General features: G+C 31.0%; 2 protein-coding genes across 21 annotated transcripts in view; both read left to right on the forward strand.

Annotated features, from left to right (window-relative positions):
- Positions 1 to 3,564: 3,564 nt before the first annotated feature.
- Positions 3,565 to 10,155, forward strand: LOC126867885 (viral IAP-associated factor homolog). 20 transcript variants are annotated; one of them, XR_007690456.1, is made up of 7 exons: positions 3,565 to 3,767; positions 3,995 to 4,130; positions 4,217 to 4,445; positions 4,541 to 4,749; positions 4,845 to 5,008; positions 5,895 to 5,931; positions 6,226 to 6,334. XR_007690456.1 is itself a non-coding variant. In XM_050622938.1 (7 exons), coding segments are annotated over exons 3-7 (1,833 nt in total). In that variant the 5' UTR covers positions 4,897 to 5,008; positions 5,895 to 5,931; positions 6,226 to 6,311; the 3' UTR covers positions 9,852 to 10,155. The 20 variants fall into 20 exon arrangements, 12 of the variants coding, with proteins under 12 accessions (XP_050478906.1, XP_050478895.1, XP_050478894.1 ...); XR_007690449.1 differs by lacking the exons at positions 3,565 to 3,767; positions 3,995 to 4,130; positions 4,217 to 4,445; positions 4,541 to 4,749 and adding exons at positions 8,637 to 8,713; positions 8,773 to 8,902; positions 8,981 to 9,147; positions 9,851 to 10,155 and having other exon boundaries at positions 4,897 to 5,008; positions 6,226 to 7,783; XR_007690450.1 differs by lacking the exons at positions 3,565 to 3,767; positions 3,995 to 4,130; positions 4,217 to 4,445; positions 4,541 to 4,749 and adding exons at positions 8,637 to 8,713; positions 8,773 to 8,902; positions 8,981 to 9,147; positions 9,331 to 9,849 and having other exon boundaries at positions 4,897 to 5,008; positions 6,226 to 7,783.
- A 1,954-nt stretch (positions 10,156 to 12,109) lies between these two features.
- LOC126867897 (two pore potassium channel protein sup-9) overlaps positions 12,110 to 19,371 on the forward strand; it is a 161,651-nt gene continuing 154,389 nt past the window's right edge. Inside the window, exon 1 of the mRNA XM_050622975.1 lies at positions 12,110 to 12,723. The gene's annotated coding sequence lies outside the window, so the exon portion shown is untranslated. The remainder of the gene's footprint in view (positions 12,724 to 19,371) is intronic.

The raw sequence follows: 19,371 nt of genomic DNA on the forward strand, positions 1-19,371 counted from the left end.
GTCCAGCGCAGAGCGCTAAATATAACAATTTAACAATTACCGACTTGCATAAAGAATAGCATTAGATAGTGAGAAACTACGAAAATGTTAGTTGCCACGTCTTCCAAGGATACGAATAATTTTTCTCTCCTAATAGCGAGGAAATTTTGCATTCGTTAGCGGTCGTTTTCTGCCAGAGTTATGCGAGGATCATTAAACAAATTGCAAAAAGACCAACGATCCAGGATACGCGAGTTTACGAACGGCAGTGCGTGCGTGCCGCACACCGTGATTTGTAAATACAAGCACATCCTGCGCTCATGCTATCGTTCTACGTGCGTTCACATTTCGCGCTTACTACCCGTGTTCGAACGAACCTAACCAGGAGGCTGTAAATATATCAGCTGTTATCGTTAAACGTCCCCGAGAAGTAAGTTTCGTGTGTATTTGTTACAAGCCAAATCACGTTCATATCGGCTGATGAAAATTTACATTGTACAGTGGCGTGAATTGATGAAAGGAACGAATCTACATAATTAGTTACGATTTCTGATACATTGCATTAGATATGCAAATTAGATCAGTGATCTGTTCTTAGCTAATTGAACTGTCATTAAATTTCTTGTTTGCGTCAGAACCCGACTGTGATCTTGTATTTTATTCGTATCACGAATCGCAGTTGCGTTAACCGTTTTAAAATTTTCCTTCCACTTGCTTTCAAGGTTTTCACATATAGTAATAATCCCCTTGGCGTTCTTATATATAAATAGTATGATGATAAGAGTAATATAATTTCATGTTACACATAGATATTCCTAATGCCAAATGCCAACGAAAGTATAAGCTGCTCATTACGTGTGCTCATGAATTTAACTTGTAGCGAGCAATTGCCATTTTCAACACGCCTCGAGAATTGGCAAGCTCGATCTTCGCTTCGTGATTCAAGGAAAGAAGGTCTGGGGAGCATCAATACCTAACCACAAAAAAGGTATCGACATAACGAAGGAGTTGACCACGAGATTGTGGTACATGGACGGATGACCCATGATCAGACAATGGATGCATTGCATTTACGTATTTACCAGTACGATGTTCGAAAAGTGAATAATACAACAATAGAACCAATTTTAATGGACGAATACAGATAAAAGGTTACGAATTATTTTGGGGAAAACCGTTATGAATAAAAAATTGATAAAAAATGAATAAAATATTATCACTACAGACTGATTTATAATGATGAAGACTGACATAATGATTTATGACCATATTGACAACACGAAAATTATTTCTTATATTGATGAAAAATGGAAGAGAGAAGAAAAATATTTGTAACTTTCCTCTTTTCGAAACGAAAGTTTTTGTTTCAAAAAACTTCATTGTGAAAACGTAAGAAATGTTTAGAATGGGAACGATTAATAAATATTAGAAATCACATGACTGACATTTTTGTGTTTAAATAGTGGAAATATGGAAATACCGATGAAATGATAGTCGCATCCCATTAAATCACATCGTTGTTGATATTTTATTTGTGACAATCTGCTCTAGCTCCAACGTGATACATAAGCGCGAATGAATGACATTCCATTGAATCGAGCTGCACACGCCTAAATACAGGGTTAAGTTCTAATCTAGCACGCAACCGGAAACACGAGTGCTTTGCCAAACAATGCTTTCGAAAAAAAAGAGCATAACAATGGAAAACAATAACGACAGACGGTGCGTGCAATATACATTCACGCAAGGGAAGCTTTGGTCAGTATTTCCCTGCTTTTGTTCTCATTGTGTCAATTTCCTAGATACATCTTTCGAAGAATTTAATTTTTGCATGAATATTTCAGCTCGTCTTCAAATCCTTTCATCTCGTATAAAAATATGAAATTCGAATCTCAATTGGAGGAGAATTTTTTGTATCGTTCTAAGAATAGCTAGCTGATGAAATTTATATTTAAATTTAATTAAAAGAATACTAAATTTAATTATAATTTAAAAGAGTACTAAATTTAGTCATTCGGTATAATATACCTAAAAGATTGTAAAAAAAAGATTATAATTCGATAAGATAATTTCTTAGAAATATATACCTAACAAATTTTAAAATAGATAAGTTAAAAGATAAATTGACATATTTTCAATCACAAGATAGTCATCTATATATCAAGATCGTTACACGACTTAGCGCTTTCGATCAGAAAATATTTTTAATTAAAATGATCTCAATCGCTCGAATTATAAATGGAATTTGCCCACTCAATTTACTAATTTTTTTTATGCTGTTATTATAACAAGATAAAGAAACACGTGTTCACTTTCAACCATCAGTAATCTTGGGTATACATACAAATACATATTTTCTGTAATTTACTCGCCACCGTTGAGGAAACGTATTTCTTTTATGCGATCCAACAACAAAGGCCGTTCCATACAAAGGTATGCACGCGACGTGAAAGCACCGTGAAAACGGATTGAACGTTTCGCGGTGTTACATATGCGTTAAGCTTTATACACCGCGCGTATATATATATATATATACTCAAAGGAAAATTAATCCGCGTTCTTACTCCGATGGCAAGCAAGATTGCAACTTTCTTCCTTTTTCTCTTTTTCTTCCCCATGCTCGTGAAATTCGACGCGACTTTGAATATTAAACAGAGGCTCGATGAAGTCGAGAATTCGCAAACAGCGCGCGCGCTCGTTTAATCAGAATATTATATGCAAATTTTATTGATTGTAAACCTTACGCAACTTATTATATACCTCTCCTTGAAACAAAACAAAAAGCAATCAAGATGATATGTTTACGCGAGATTGCCTGTTCTTCGTTTTCGTTCATTTGAAATTTAAATGAGACTGGTTTTGTTAGTAACTCCTTGAAATTTTGGTGTAAAAAAACGCGAACAAATAATATAAAAAAGGGGAGGAAAAGGAAAAAGATGTAAACGAGAAATGATCTAATCTGCATAAACCTAAGCGTAAGCGTACAGCTTGATGCTAACGTTGTACCGTTACAGAAATTATTATTCTATATGCCTATAAATATTATCGAGGTGATGTCCCAAACTGGTTTTAGGTATTTGGTGCGGGACACAAAACATGGCCGTGGACCAGCACAGCTGCACGATCAACCGGTTTCTCTGATTACAGTCGACTGAATGTACAGTCATCGAATATAGGCGTAAATACGTAATAAGTATTGTATTCCATATAAGTGTTAATTGCATTAAAATGATATATCGAGTATACCACCATTTGCTATTTATTATTAAAGACAAAGGTGTATACATTTTTTACTATTGTAATTTTCTTAATTTTCTTTCCCTATTATTTCACTATTTTACATTATCGTATTTCATTCATAGCAGAATAAAATATATAGGTTCTTAGATTTGTCTAAAAATTAATTTATGGATTGCGCTAATAAAAAACTGAAATTTTGATAAATGAAATTAATAAATTGAGTTACATTAAATTTAAAATATGTTTTGGAACTTTAACATGCCACAGGAGCGCCACTGACTAATTGTATGGTTTTTAAATAGAATGAGATTCGAATGTGAATGCGTCATTGATGATACCATAAATGCACGTAAGTCAAGAACAAGAGTACAGTTGCGTAGCGTATCTCATTGTAGCGAAACGTGATCAGCTGTTAATCACAAGTATTCTAACATTAGAAGCGAAATCCATCACTTAACGATATTAACTCTATCAACCTGACAATTTGCATAGCGCAAATTAATTCTTTTGCACACGAAATAATATCTTAAAAAGAATCTTACATCATGGTAAGCACAGAAAAACTTTTTTAAATAGAGGTTATGTCATTTTGAACATTTCTGGTTCCTAATAAGGGATGCCATATATTGCAGAATAAAAATTAAAATAAATAATTAAATAAACTTGTAATGGTCGAAATGCAATAAAGCATAAGATAAAATATAAAAGATTTTCATATTATTTTTCAAGTTAGTTCTTAATATATAAACTAGTTAACCTAAATTTATTAACACAGCAAGATCCAAATGAAGATACAGAGTGGAATGACATTCTCAGAAGAAAAGGAATTATACCAGAGAAAGAGAAAGAAGTTACGGAAGATCAAATCGTTGACATTGTGGAAAATACTATAAATGAGAAAACTGGGCGTGGTAATTGAATGTTTATTTTATTTGTCTCATGTTGATACAATTCCAAACTAAAATTTATTAATCTAGATATTTCTTATTTCTTATAGCTGCCAATGATTTAGAAAATAAGACGCTAGATGAATTGGATGAACTAGAGGACGAAGAAGATGAAAAAGTTCTATTGGAATATCGAAGAAAGAGAATAGCAGAAATGAAAGAGTTAGCTAGCAAATCTAAATATGGTGAAGTTAATGAAATATCAGCAAAAGATTATGTTCAAGAAATAAATAAAGCAGGAGATGATGTTTGGGTTATACTTCATTTATATAAAGCTGGGTATATATAATACACCTCTATTCTTAGATATTACATACCAAAATTCTTAATAGAGATATTAAGAGAATCTTATCTCTTTACAATTTTTGTTTTAGCATTCCCCTCTGCTCATTAATAAATCAGTATTTAACTAACTTAGCAAAAAAATTTCCTGCAACAAAATTTTTGAAAAGTATTTCTACTACTTGCATTCCCAACTGGCCTGATAGCAATCTTCCTACAATTTTTATCTACCACAATGGAAATATGATAAAACAAATTATTGGCCCAATAGAATTAAGAGGCATGAAATTAACTGAAGCAGGTATATATAATTGGAAATTTAATGAAAAATCTATTCTGGTAATTTGTCACAATTCTATTGGTATTCATATAAACTTATTATATGTGTTATTATAGAACTGGAATGGATGTTAGGACAGGCAGAAGCTGTACCAACGAAAATTACCAAAGATCCCAAGCCAAAAGTCAGGGATGTCTTATTTTCTGTATTAAGGCATGAAAGTAATGACAAATATGACGATGTTGCTGATAGTAACGATTGGTAACCCTATTTATATTAGGTATTCACAGAAGCTGATCTACTGTTTGAATACCATTACTAAGCATGAAATATTTTATTTATTTCAATATCACACATATTTTATCACACACAACTCATCTTTAGTTACTTTTGAAATTTTATTATTATAAATAATATTATTGTCACAATAAAATATTTTATTATCACATTATCAACTTAAAAATTATAATTTCTACCATTTTTCTACACCTTTATCACATTACACTTTTATAAAATAATCATTATTACAATATTGTAGAATATAACACACAATCTACCTCCAAACGAAAAATTGCAAATTTAACCTTGTTTGCATTTTGAAGATTTGAAGAAGATTCTCAACAAAGCAACATAATTCTACACTATCCAAATTTCTCTTTTAAATAATATATATATTTAATTTAACTTACAAGAACGTATGGTGTGTGCCATTGTCGATACAATCTGCATTTCATTTCATGATCATTATTGTTTCGAATTTCGAAGCCTTTGTATTTTTAATTTCTTGATGAATTTCGATAAATCTATATCAAAGATATAAAAGAAATAATAAATCAAAAGATACGAAGACTTAAAAATTAATGGAAGCTTACTGAAAAAAATACTAACCACACGTACATATTTCTAATCCTCGGAAGTTTTAAGTTTTAATTTCTTAGGGATGTTTACATTCTATCGTTCAAGGACTTCTCAGGTTTCGTTCTTCTTATCTAAGCACAACTAAAGTTTCTTTATAGGATTTCATGGAGCGTAGTTTAGTTTCTGTCGCCAAACGGTACGGTTTGAAACGTTTCATATCTGTCACATTAGTTACATATATATTTTTTGTCGTAATAATCGGTATATAAGTGTTGGAAAGGTGATGGTGTTTGTATTTGTGATTACAGTGTTAAACATCGTTTGAACTATGGTCAGAAAAGCTAGGTAAGTTTTTTATGATATTCGGCTTATTAAAACAAAAAGCAACTATTTATCCTCTGACAGAAATATTTGCCATCGTTTTAATATTACAATTATCTTTTTATGCTTTCTTACTTATTTAATTAAAAAAAAATTTTATCTTATAATTTGTTCCTTTTCTATAATGCTTATTTTAAAAAATGTAATGAATTTATATCTTTTTTTGGTATTTATTTTCTATTACGAAACATAAAAACTATTTTGTTATAGAATTCCTGGTATATCTTTTTAATTGTTACTTTTTATTACATTTTTTAGCTATAATGAATAGTACAATATAGTCATAATATGTAAATGAAAGAGATGAAAAGATTCATTGGAATATCTAAACAATATTATTAAGAATGTACGAAGACCTAAGTAATTTTATCACATTTGACTATAATACCATTTGGAATATGCATAGTGAAAGTTCAGAAAATATGTACCAAAACACAGTTTTATTAGATATAATGCAGGATAATGAACCATCTAAAGAAATTAATACGAATGAAGAAAAAGATCATTTTGAGGAATTAAATAATTTTGAATCTGATAACATATTACATAATAAAATATCACATAATACTAGTACGAAACAAGACATATTAATATTGAATAAGACACATCGCACAGTTCCTAATATTTTAAAGAGTAGTTCAAGATCACATAGAATATCTGAAGTAGATGCAACAAAACCAAATTGCTTCTTTGAAGATATAGCAAAAACAGAGCAACAAGTTTTACTTGTTCCTGATGCAGCATCAAAGCATATTCAGTCTGAAAATACATTTGTTAAAGAAGCTAAATATAAAAAAGTATCAAGGAGAAGAAAACAAAAGTTTAGCTATGTGAACGCCTGGAACATTTGCTCCTTTGTTGACAAGGAGAAGGAAATATTGGATAAAAACGTTTGTATGTCAACAGAGATAGACAGTTCTGCACAAAAAAATAAGTTGAAGCATTACGCTAATAAGCAGGATAAAAGACAAGGAATATCTATTCTTAAAAGTGAACAAGAAAGACTTGTATCTTCAATGTCTGAGAATGTATTAACAGATTGTACCTCCAAAGGTCAGGCCCCTTCATCTTTGGAAGAAATTGAATCAGATAATTTTCAAGATTCAATTGATTTCTCAAGCAATGAAATATTTAATACATTTTATTACGAATCTTATGACAGCAATAAGTTAGATTGTTTTATAGGGTATACAGAGAATTCTGATGATGCATATAATTCTTTTAGTTCAAAACATAGTGATTATCAGGTAAAAGAACTTGATATGAATTATAATGAAATAGATACATATGAGACAATGGCAGATTGGTCCTTAACAGACAATGAACAAGATGAAATAGATATTTCAATAAGAAAACCTGTAATGTCTCCAGATTATTGGATCGAAGATCTCTTCAGTGATAGAAAATCAAAATGTTCATGCTGTGATTATTCTTGCCATGAGGATTATGCTCCAAATTTGATTACAACTAGTGAAATTAATACTTATACAAAAGACAGACTATCAACAGAAATTTTTAATGGTGATTCACAAGCTAATTTGGACAATACAGATTTATATACCTCTAATAGTACATGCGTAACTGATAATGTTTTAAGTGAGGACAGCAGTAGAACATGCTCACCGCTTATTGACATTGAGAGCTCTTTGCAAATTACTGATGATATTGACTCAACGTTAATAAAATTTTTTAATTATTCATGTCAAAAAGATATTGAAGAAGGAATATCTAAACAATTTACATGTACACAAGAACAACAAGAAACATTACAAATTCAAGACAGCAACGAATATAAACATATTACAAAAAAGAACGAGTAAGTTAATTTTTTCATGTTATTTCCAGTAAGTGTGAAAAATTAAAAAAATATTCTTTTTCAAATTGCATTTTCAAAGCATTCATTGAATAAGCTGTATGGTATGAAGGAGTTTCGAAGATTTCTAGGTTGCCTTTATTTTTTTAAATGATATGTTATGCTTTTATATTCTTAATAGTAGAGCGGACATTTGAATTCGTTTGAATCAACGCGATATTACAATCGTCATATTTTTTACGTCTGTTCACTTATCATTCCGGATTGATTGTGTACATGCCACAAGACCACAATCATTCTTTGTTCCTTATCTCGCGCTTGGAATACACACTATAAGAATAAAAGAATTTCTAATAAATTTTTAATAACATAAGTGTAATAAAATGCAACAAATTGTATGTTACAAATGTATATATATATATATATATATATATATATATATATATATATATATATATATATATATATATATATATATATTAAAAACCAGTAAAACTGTTTGAATATCTGCTATATCATTAGTAATAAAGAAATATAACAATTATTTTAAAAAATAAAGGTAATCTGGAAGTTTTCGAAAATCTTCAATCTATAAAGCAAAATTATCACTGTCTGATGTTACAGAAAATTATTATATGTTACGGTCTCCTCTGTATGACACAGTTTTTGCAAATAAAGTTTTTTCGTATTTCTAAAAATAACGAGCATTCAGGTTAACCAAACTTCGTAGAACATCTCGTATATCGTATATCATACTATAGCGATAGTTTTGTAAAAGAGATTTTTACAATGCAAAGACGCATCTAAAATTTTTGTTGTTGTCTTAAATTTTGTATTTTATGAGATACACATGTAGGTTTCAGTGTTCATCATGTTTATTATCGTTCGCAAGCGCGCGTACAATGGCAATACATCAAGCTGCAGCGCATGGAGGTAAATGTACTATTTTATCCCCAATAAAGTATGGTGTTTGTCATCGAATTTCTTTTCAGGTATGTACATAATACTTTGCGAAAGTTGTGGTAGGCTTTTCAATCGAAAATATCATTTCAATAGGCATTTCATTCATTGCCACCGTATGAAAGAACCTTTCAATTGCGACATGTGCTTTAGAAAATATAGGTAAAAAAGGGAGATTAAGATGTATAAGTTTCCGAATAAGAGCTTTCAAATCTCAGGATTTGTTAGATTTATTCATAGAAATTTGTTTTCAGACACAAGTCGTCTTTACTTCACCACTTAAAAGCAGTGCACCAGGTTCACTATACTCGTAGTCGTTCGTCAACATTCACTTGTGAAGTGTGCCAAAAAGTTTATAGCAAATTTGGTGCTTTTGAAAATCATGTGAAAACCCATAAAAACGCTTGGTAAGTTTATCTTACTGATATTTTAAAAAAAACAAATATATCTAGCAATTATATTACTATTTAAATATTTCAAAGTTATTAATCTAATTAAAGTAGATATTATTGAAATGTTATATTTATATTTATATTTATTTTTTATTTGCTGACGTTACCTTTTTGGAAATATTATTTTAATGCTGTTAGGATAGCGTTAGATATAACTATAAAATAATTCTTACTACGATCTAATATAAGATAGCAGAAAAAGTAACTCAGATTATTTATATACTTAGAAATATAATATTTTGTATCTTGGTTATTTTTATATTTTTTATTTGTTTATACATTTTTACTAGATTATATCCTGTTCTGTTATGTACTTATAATACCTTTATATGTATTCTTATTTATATCGACAAAAGAATAGCATCTTAAATTAACTACTTTTTTTACATGTAATCGGTACGAAGTGATACGTAAATTAAGATTATAGTATTATATAATCCAGATTTAACAGCCGTAAAAATAAAAATTTTCCTTTTTCATTTTTGAGGCTGTTATGAAATGTTGAAATGTTTTATTTTTGTATATGTATTTGATGAAATTGTAATACATGAGATGTAAAAAATGTGATTGTAAAATTTGTAATAAAATACTTAACGTGAAAATGTTTTACTTGATAATGTATGTTTAAGTATAACAATAAATTGAATTTTATTTTCAGAGATACTTTTATTTCATCCAAATAAATGTAGCTTTGTAAACTCTATCAGAGTGAAAAATAATCTATGTGCAATACACGAAAAACGTTAAAGAGAAACAAGTGATGACACATATATTATCAGATATTATAAAAAAGAAATTATTCTAAGTCAAATCTCTAATATTGTGTCACATAACATATACATGCATTAACATATATATTACATATATAGCATTTCAAACTCATTTTATTGAAGGGAAATGAATAAATTTTCGTTTTGTATTTATAAAAAATAAAATAAGAAATAAATGTCTAAATAATATAAATCGACTTAAAATATTTTTGTTCTTACCTTAATTCGGTAAGTAGAAACATTTCAATCAATTGTTGATCACAGTTTTCGCGATAATCATTTTGATATGTGAGAATTTTTACGTGAACCGACACGTTGATATGGATGTAATAGTCTATTACCCCATTATTAACTTTCCACCTAAGAGTGTTACCATGTATGCCATTAAAGAAAAGCAAAAAATTGACGTCGTAATAAAACCACAAATCATTTCGACGAAGAAAGGCATTTATTGAGTTACTATAAATCCAATGGTTTCAAGCTTCATTGATTTATCTTACATAATAAATAATGTAAGTAACAACATATATCTAATTAATTGACACAATTATTTAATAATTAAATTAGTTATGAGGTCATATTACAAATTAGGATGAAATAATTTTCACAAAAATATAAATTTCGATATAACAACGTAATATATTTATATAATAATAATAAAGTAATATATTTATTTCCAAGTTCAATAATAAAATTATAAATCTGCAAATTGTGAGAATTCAATACGTTATCATATGAATTATTAGATTACGTTGCATATGTTTTATTTAGTTTTTTCTCTTCAATGAAGAATAAGCAATACATATCTGCTTAATTTACATATAAATAATATCTTCTTACCAATAATAACATAATAATATAAATAAATTGCATGGTATAACTGTTGCTACACATGATTAATGAAAGTATCTACTTCAAGATACTAAGAAATACCTTTTCATAACTACATGCTGGAGATTAGAAGAAAGAAATAAAATAAAAACTAAAAGCAGCTCCTTGTGGCTCACGATTCTAGTCACGGCGTCGTTCCTCGAAATATCGACGATTCCTCGCTATTTATATGTTGGCTTTCCCTCGTAAATCGTAAAAAGGTTCTGTCTCGTATACCTTAGAATATACCGACGAACGTACCGGCATGGCGCAATGGATAAAATACAATTCTGTCGGTTTTACCGCCGCGCAATTTATGCAGTTCAATTGAAAAAATTTTACCTACCCATAAATTTTCTGCTTTCTTTAGTCATTTCAGGTCTTAGAATAAGAATAAGTTCTTACATCATTTCTAATACCTATGACTCTTGTTTAATACACTGTTAATTTTATCTTGTTGATTAACACGTTGACATTTTCGTTGCGAAGAGTAAGCGGAAATGTTAAAGGTCTAATGATAAAGTTCATGAAATATTCTTTATTCTATGTTAAATTGTAAAGATTATGCAGGATATAAAATACTGTTTTTTAAGTATTAATCCATTGCACATTTTTAAATGACAGTTTGTTGATATGATATTGAAATGAAGAATTAATAACGTGTCATTTTTTTAATAACTTATTTTATTACTTCGTATTGTTCATATGTAAAAAAGATGGCATATTAGCGCTCATAAGACGAACAGAATTATTCATAGAAATTATTCAAATACAAGAAACTGTAATACCAAAAGTAGGAGACATTAAAATTGCTTTTTATCATTTCCACAGATTTCTTTCAACTCTATGGAAAAGTTAGAGTTATTTTATCTTTCCTTAGTAATATAATAAAATTCTACTTCTTCCTCTATTCTTTATTAACGTAATATAAATAAGCGAGATTTTTATTAATTAAGTATTCTACGTTTAATACAGAATCACATCTTTTGATTTAGAACTAGTCAATTTTTTATTTTTTGAACAATCAAGTTGCCAAAATATATGTTTCCAAATCAATTAAAATTAAATTTCATAGATCAAAAAATAAAATGAACGATACACTATTAACAGACAATTCGTAAAAGAAGGGAACAATCATCCATAATCAGGAGGAGTGACAGCGGTAAATCGTGGAGGGTGGTGCGCACCATAGTGAACCCGTTAACGAAAAGGGATAATACCAGTAGTGGCGCCGCTGTCGGTCAAAATTCGAACGAATGGTTGTGCCGGAACCGCGCAGATCGTCCTCAGTAGTTGCCCAGACGCTGTCACGGGCGTAGCTGGATGCTGGATTGTCTCTCTCTCTCGTGCGCGCGCGTGTCGCAGGGAGGTGCTTCCTTTTCTTCTTCCTCTTCCTCCTAACCTCGTCCTACTCGTCGCTTGTATCGGTCGACGAACAACGCCGTGGACGTCACGATTTTTCGATGCTGCGGATATCGTGCGACTCGGTCACCGGTTCACCACCTTAACGAGAAGAAGAAAAGGTGCCGGAGAAAAGGGAGGCCGACGAGGTTTCCTGCCGGTCGGTGAGAGAGAGAGATAGAGGGTGAGATAGGGGTTAGATAGAAAGGTAGAGTGAGGCAGTGAAAGGGGATTCGACAAGGATAGGCAACCGAGAGAAACAACGAGAGACCGGTAAAATAGAGAAACAAAGATGGTGTGAGGGAAATAGACAAGTAACGAGGGGAATACGGGAGCAGCGAAAAAAGATTTCGGAAGGAAAGCTGTCCGGGAGGGGTAGAGATGTGTTGAAGTGTGTTCTTGTGTATATATATGGTGCAGTGCGGTGCTGTGCTCGAGAGAGAGAATGGCGTGGTCGGATTTCGCGTGTACCTCGCCGTGACGTGGAAAGGTAAGAATCCTGTCTAACCTTTATCTTTTTTCTTTTACGTTTATTTATAGACATCGTTTAATATTACGAATGTCACGATGTTTTGCGACCCCTATCGATTAGCCACAAAGATCGAGTTTCTTATTCAATTGACAGTGTACCCGCCGAAGCCGATAATTGAATTTGATTTGAACGATGATCTGTCTGTCGGTCAGTCGCCGGTACCGCGTGCGCCTCTATCGCCTGGCTTATCCTCTTTGCTACTACTATGGAGCTCGTTGGCATGCCAGACGGAATATCGTTCTTTCGTTCAATCATCTTTTTCTCGTGTGTGCCGCGTGACTTACAGATCGTCCACGTTATTTGTACAACGAGAAGTTTCGTTTTTGATTATGAACAGACTGCGGATATTTATGCATTTGTAAAACGTACATGATACAAGCATAGTACTCGTAATATTTTGTGAATGAAATAAAATATATTAGCAAAAATATGAAATTAGAGGCAAGAAGATAATTGACACTAACAATGAGTAATAAAATTTAGCGTGGTCGTATTGTATTATAAATGATTCGTATTCTGATTGGTACTTATCGTCTCTACCGGAAGTGTTATATTGTGTTTCGTATTTCGCGCGATATTAAACTTGTTAATTGAAAAATTGGAATATCTTTAGATCTTTAATGATTTTCTTTTTCTATTTGTTAATATAATATGTTAATGTATATATGTTAATATAATTTGTTAATATAATATGTTAATATAATGTTTAACATAATCATATACAATAAAGTCCATTCTATGTTTGTATTTAATGTATAATAATTTGTCGAAAATTGGAAACATTGTTCGATATTATGATCAGGGAAAACTGAGTTAAAAGTGTTCATATTTATATGCGCGTAGTATATTGAAAGATATCAGAAGTTTCATTTTGGATTATGCATTCCTCTTACACATTGTTTCAAAATGGAAGATATATTGTTTAAGTTCGTTCTTGTCGCAGTAAAAACTTTTGTATTCAAATTTCACTTCGTCATATTACACTCGATGGGTTAGGTTGTGTTATTCTATGCGATGTGTTATTCTTAAGCAATAATGTTGTTACTTGTAATTATTAATTAGTTCAACATATTACAAGTTAAGAATTACAATTGCATTTATCAATCGAATATTTCAAATTGGAATACATCAAAGTTGAAATGAAAATAAAAACTGGATAAAAAACAGCTTATTTTTAAGAATAAATAAAATATTATTATAGGTCATAAGATGAATTACTATAAGATATTTTGCTTTGTATCATTATTAAAAATTACAATAACAAAACTGTTGGTATATTTAGAAATTGAGATTACTGACATAACTTGAGGTATACATACATAATACAAAAATTGTTCTGTTTTGACCATGAGATAAACTTCCATTTTAGTTGAACAAGGTGGAGATAGAAAGTAGTTTCAATGCTCCACGTGTGGTGTAACTCGATCCCATATGAGTCATATTGTGAAATGGTCTGCGATATTAAAGCTATCACACTGTATTACTTACAAAATGGTGAAAACACAGTAGCCTTGTTGGGAAGGAAAGTACTTGTCTGCTAGTTTTACGGGTTTAATTTCAGTGCATTATGATTAGTTTTCCAATAAAGTTTGGTGTTTATGATATTCTTTAATTTTTCTTTTCCATAATTGAGTAAATAATAGTGTAAATAAGGTTTTGTTTGTTCCAACCTTTCTTCTTTTATTCTTCCAATTTAAACGTTTCTTTGTATAATTTGAAATTTTCCACGAGAAACATTAACATTTATTATAAATTCAATAGTTATAGCAATTAAAATTTTTTTTAAAAAGAGAATCCATGACAATCACTACTGTAATATCTACTTTATTTCGAAATTGAAACAACCAATTAGTACACTATATCAAAAGGATGAAACCAAAATTGAGGGCTGAAATTATAGTTTTTGAAATATCTTTAAAAATCTAGAATACAAAGTAATATATTTTATATGGACTAATGGCTTATGAGAATTGACTTCATTATCAACGCTTCTTCAACTTATTTTAATGCGTTCCATCCGTAGTCCCTCTGGTAACTCCATTACAGATGTTAACATCTCGGACGTATTCGCATATGTTCTAAACTACGTCCAGGGATGCACCCTAACTGCGTTATCACCATACGCTGACTGGCCGTTTGTGACGTTGATAAGCACGTGTCAAGCATAGGTTGTGGCACCGAATCGGGAAGCTTGTTAGACAGGTCTTCGTGAAGGATTCAAAGCATCTCATCGTTGATGCTTTTAGTGGGCCTGAACGAAATTGCGTGTCCCTTCAACCGAAGGAAAATCGAGTTCTGTTTAAAATTACATTGCACTTTGACATAGCCATTTACAAACACACGATAAACGAAATCTAAAGAGGTATGTTTGTCATGTACCAATTTACCTTTCGCTCTCATCGTATTGGTACGATGGGCACTTCATGTTCGAAATTGTTTCTTACATGGATATTTGATTTTATCACTTGTTGTTTTATAATAATAGAAACGATATTTTCGGGAGATTTGTCTTAAGTAATTCTTTTGTACTGGAGGATTTATTTAAACATTATTTGAAATACATACGATAATTTACTTACTGTTTATATCGTTATGTTATGAACTCACATGCAGGAGAAGTTTGTTCTTAATATGTTCATAACATTAGCATGAACTTTTTTTAAACTTTGTTGTACGAGGGGATGTATCGAACCACGAAAAAAACAGCTTTGAACCTATTTTAATATTGCAAAGAAGGATATATTTTAAGAATCTTAAAATAAACCGATGGTGACCTTGGTTCTATATACATGTTAAGTTTGTTCACAACTGAACAATTGAAATATTGTATTTGTTAACACGTTCGTTGTTTCGGGACTTAGTCGTGCGTTTCACTTGAAAGTCATGTGGAATTTGTTTCCAGAATTTTGAGTTAAAATTCATTTCAAGAGAGAGGATAATACTCTAAGTGGTATCAGACTGCGTACGGTCAGACAGCAGTAGTTCGAGTCCAGTATGCAGTAGCCAACTTTAATCGTTACAAAGTACTGTAAATAACACGCAGGAACAGGTTAATAAAAGTTTCAAACGTATCCATACGTATATTACATAGGTACAATACGTCGAGTTAGATTGATGGGAAAAATTCACGAAATAAAAATCACGTTTTGTCATATTTGCGGCGCTTCGCTGCGAAAAATTGAAAGAATGCTATCGAAATCGAAATTGTTTCTCGTTCACTTTAAATTCACTATTTCCCGTTTAATTCAGGGGGTTGTCGTTGAATCGCGTGGGTTAAATAAAATCGAAATTTTATTTGTCCACGACAAAATTGTATTTGAACAAAAAATCTACCATGCCTCTTGTAGCTACCTTGTTTTCGATTTTCCACTTTCGAATTCGATCAACCGTTTCCCTCTTTATCCTTTCAAATCTACTGTTCGTTGCTTCGTATATACTTGGTATATACTGGAAGAACTTCGTGCATCGAAGTTTCACAAGGTCCTGTTTTAAAAAATGGATATAGACTCGTTCAGATTAGCTGAGTTACTTGAATTCGAGTAGCTCGAATTTTGTCTTAATATAAGTCACGTTGGTTGGTCTGAAGTCGTTCCTGTTGAAGTGACCTAAGTTCAAGTGGAGAGCTAATAAAAAATAGGCACAGTATAGTAAAATAGAAGCGCTCATAGTGAAAGTGATACAAGCGACGAAACTTATAATTCCAGACTTTTGGTTTGGTAATGTATATTTTCCTACATTTATCTTGTTCTAGGAAAAAGATATTCTTCTACTATTCTCCTACTAATATATCTCACATATTTTAGAATGTCTGTAGACAAATTTAGTGATTTGTATAATATGAAGGAACATAAAATTTCGAGAAAGGTCGACTTCGTTTAATAAACCGATATATTTCAAGATGTACCTAACCCAAATATTATCATTGTAAATAATATTACGTTATCAAGAAACTGTTGTTTCTTTCAAGTCAAGAAATATTCGAAAATATTTCAACTTCGCCTAAAACTTGGACAAATACTTCAAGTTTACATTGTAATAGAGTGTTTCGAATCATTCAAATTTAAGCTGTACGAAGTCAAGTAGTTTGACTAATGAGAACAAATGTAGAAACGTAGAAGGATGTTCCGGAGTAAATAACAGCTTCACGGTGTGCAGTAATAGAAGGGTATCAAATTGCTTGAATTTAGGTAACTTGACAAATGTAAGGCATTCCAATAAATTACGCAGGAGGCGGCGGTATGTTAGGCAAGACGATGAAAAATCTCGAAGATCGCTTTGAAATTAGCTCGTAGATCTTTCCTCCATCATGTGCCACTCCGGATTCCCTTGAATGGTAACCTCTCTTGATATCTCCGTCTTTATCAAAACTTTCTTTCTAAATGAGTACGCCCATATTTAGAGGCCACGTGACTACAGAGCTAAATTGCGAATTCTTAAGACGAAGGAAAAAGTAAGTAAAAGTTAGGAAAAAGTTTATATCGATTTTGATAAAAATGTTACACGAAAAAGTTTTGCTCGAGAAGTAGAAAAAATTATGAATATATAAGATGCTATCGAAAAGTGGCTTTCTTTCAATAACCAACAAAGAAATCCGCTTAGTGTAAGTCTTAGTACCTTTTAAAATAAGGGGTTGCGTCTTACTGATGTATACATCTACATATTTGTACAAGATAAATCTAATTTTTGCGAGCTGCTTCTGTGTCCGTAATTTTTATTGGAGATATTATATCATTATCATGTGTATTTAAATTTTAAAAAAGTTTACTATTTAAATTAATCCAAAGTTTGATTATTCTTCTATATCGATGGACAGCTCGATTAAAAAAGAGACAATGTTGTAAAATGTTTGATCAACGTTTTCACGCGTAATCCTTTGTAATTTTGTTGTAACGTTTAGTCGTGGAGGGGAAATTAATTTTTAAGTCCTCTTTCCAGCGAGGCGACCGCGGCAGGTCACTGGTCTTATTGAAAAGAACTTACGTTAGAAAAATAGTTTGCAGAGATTATCGTGCGTTGTTGTAAAACTTTACTTTCGTTATCAAACTTTCTTTAACCGTGTTGAATTCAAAACGGCGGCTATCCTTTGAACATTATCTCCATTCCAAAAGTTTCGTCACTGTTGTTAACCAACACGGATGTTTAGCTTACCTCGAACATATTTTCCTTGGTAATCTTCTAAATTTTCAACGAACGTTCGCATTTTTTCTAATGATTCTGATAAAAAGTTACAGTTTCTATTTATGTTGAAAGAGAGAAGATATACGTTTTACGTTTCTATTCTTTTTCATAACGTAAGCAACTATTTTTAATACATTTTTTTTAATTACAATTAATTTTTCGTAATATAATATTTGTTGCGATAGTAGTATTTATTTATTTGTCACCTAGTATTGTTCAGTCATAGGTGACGCTTTGGATTAGATTTAAGGGATCCATTTCTTTCATTTTTAATATATAAAGTAGATTTTTTGTATGAAATATATTGACATAGACATACTATTAGTTACAAAAATGTATAGCCATTGCGAGGTTATGAATAACCTCCGAATTTAATCTATCAAACGAGGACTAGTTGCGATAAAATGTTGAATGTGATGAAAGTCAAATATTGACATGTTTGTGAAATCAAATTTATGTTTTGATCATTTTTGACCTATGATGTTCGTCCAAAATTATGCGGTTTATCTTTCTAGGACATACTTACTTTAAGCTCCTTTGCTGCGTGAACATTAAAGAGGTTAAACCTCAACTAATGAGGTTACTGATCCACATGACTCTGTGTGCAAGAACATACTTAGTTTTTTACCTAAATACACAAGTTTCTTATCCTGTGCGGTTTAACAGTTATTTGTTGCTAATGATCATCTTTGTAACAATTAGTATAATATTTCGTGACGCAGACGAATAATTGAATATTATTATTCACTCATTTGATATCGTTTAAATTAATAATTTTATGTAGATATATATTCAGCTATAATTTGCACATATTTTAAACGAAGCAGATAGATGCAACATTGAGCTTTATGGATTATTGAACTAGAAAATTCTGATTGAATGTTATCGCGTATTTATCAGTTATAGTTGCGTTCTATCTGTATCAATATTGCATGGATCATACGTATATTCGGCACAGTTGTATCTCGAATTTAATTACGAAATTCATATACAATGAGAGAACATTGTAGATATTGTACATATATAATATAAACTTGTCCTTTATTTTTTATTCCAAACAGCTGCAACTTTATTCTTCCCGTTTTTATCATACTTTAAAATTAAGAAACTTTTTCGATAGGACAGAATAGTAAAAATTTTGTTTATGGCATAAAACAGAATCGATGGATGAATTAACTTTTCTTTTTACTGAAAGCAATATCTGTGCTCATAATCAAATATCCGTTAGAGAATAGAGAAGCTTGCTGTTACCATGAAATATAAAATATAAATTTGGTTACTTGACGGATGCTATTTCAAAAATTGAAAAATGGCAAACAAAACTGAAGACAACGTGGAATATACGTAAGACAGATTGATCGTTGACATAGCTTGTACCGTGTAAACTGGCAGTGAATTGATATTTACTGTCTACGAGACGGTAGCAAT

This window comes from Bombus huntii, chromosome 7 (assembly GCF_024542735.1).
Source record: "Bombus huntii isolate Logan2020A chromosome 7, iyBomHunt1.1, whole genome shotgun sequence".
NCBI classification, from domain to species: Eukaryota; Metazoa; Arthropoda; class Insecta; order Hymenoptera; family Apidae; genus Bombus; species Bombus huntii.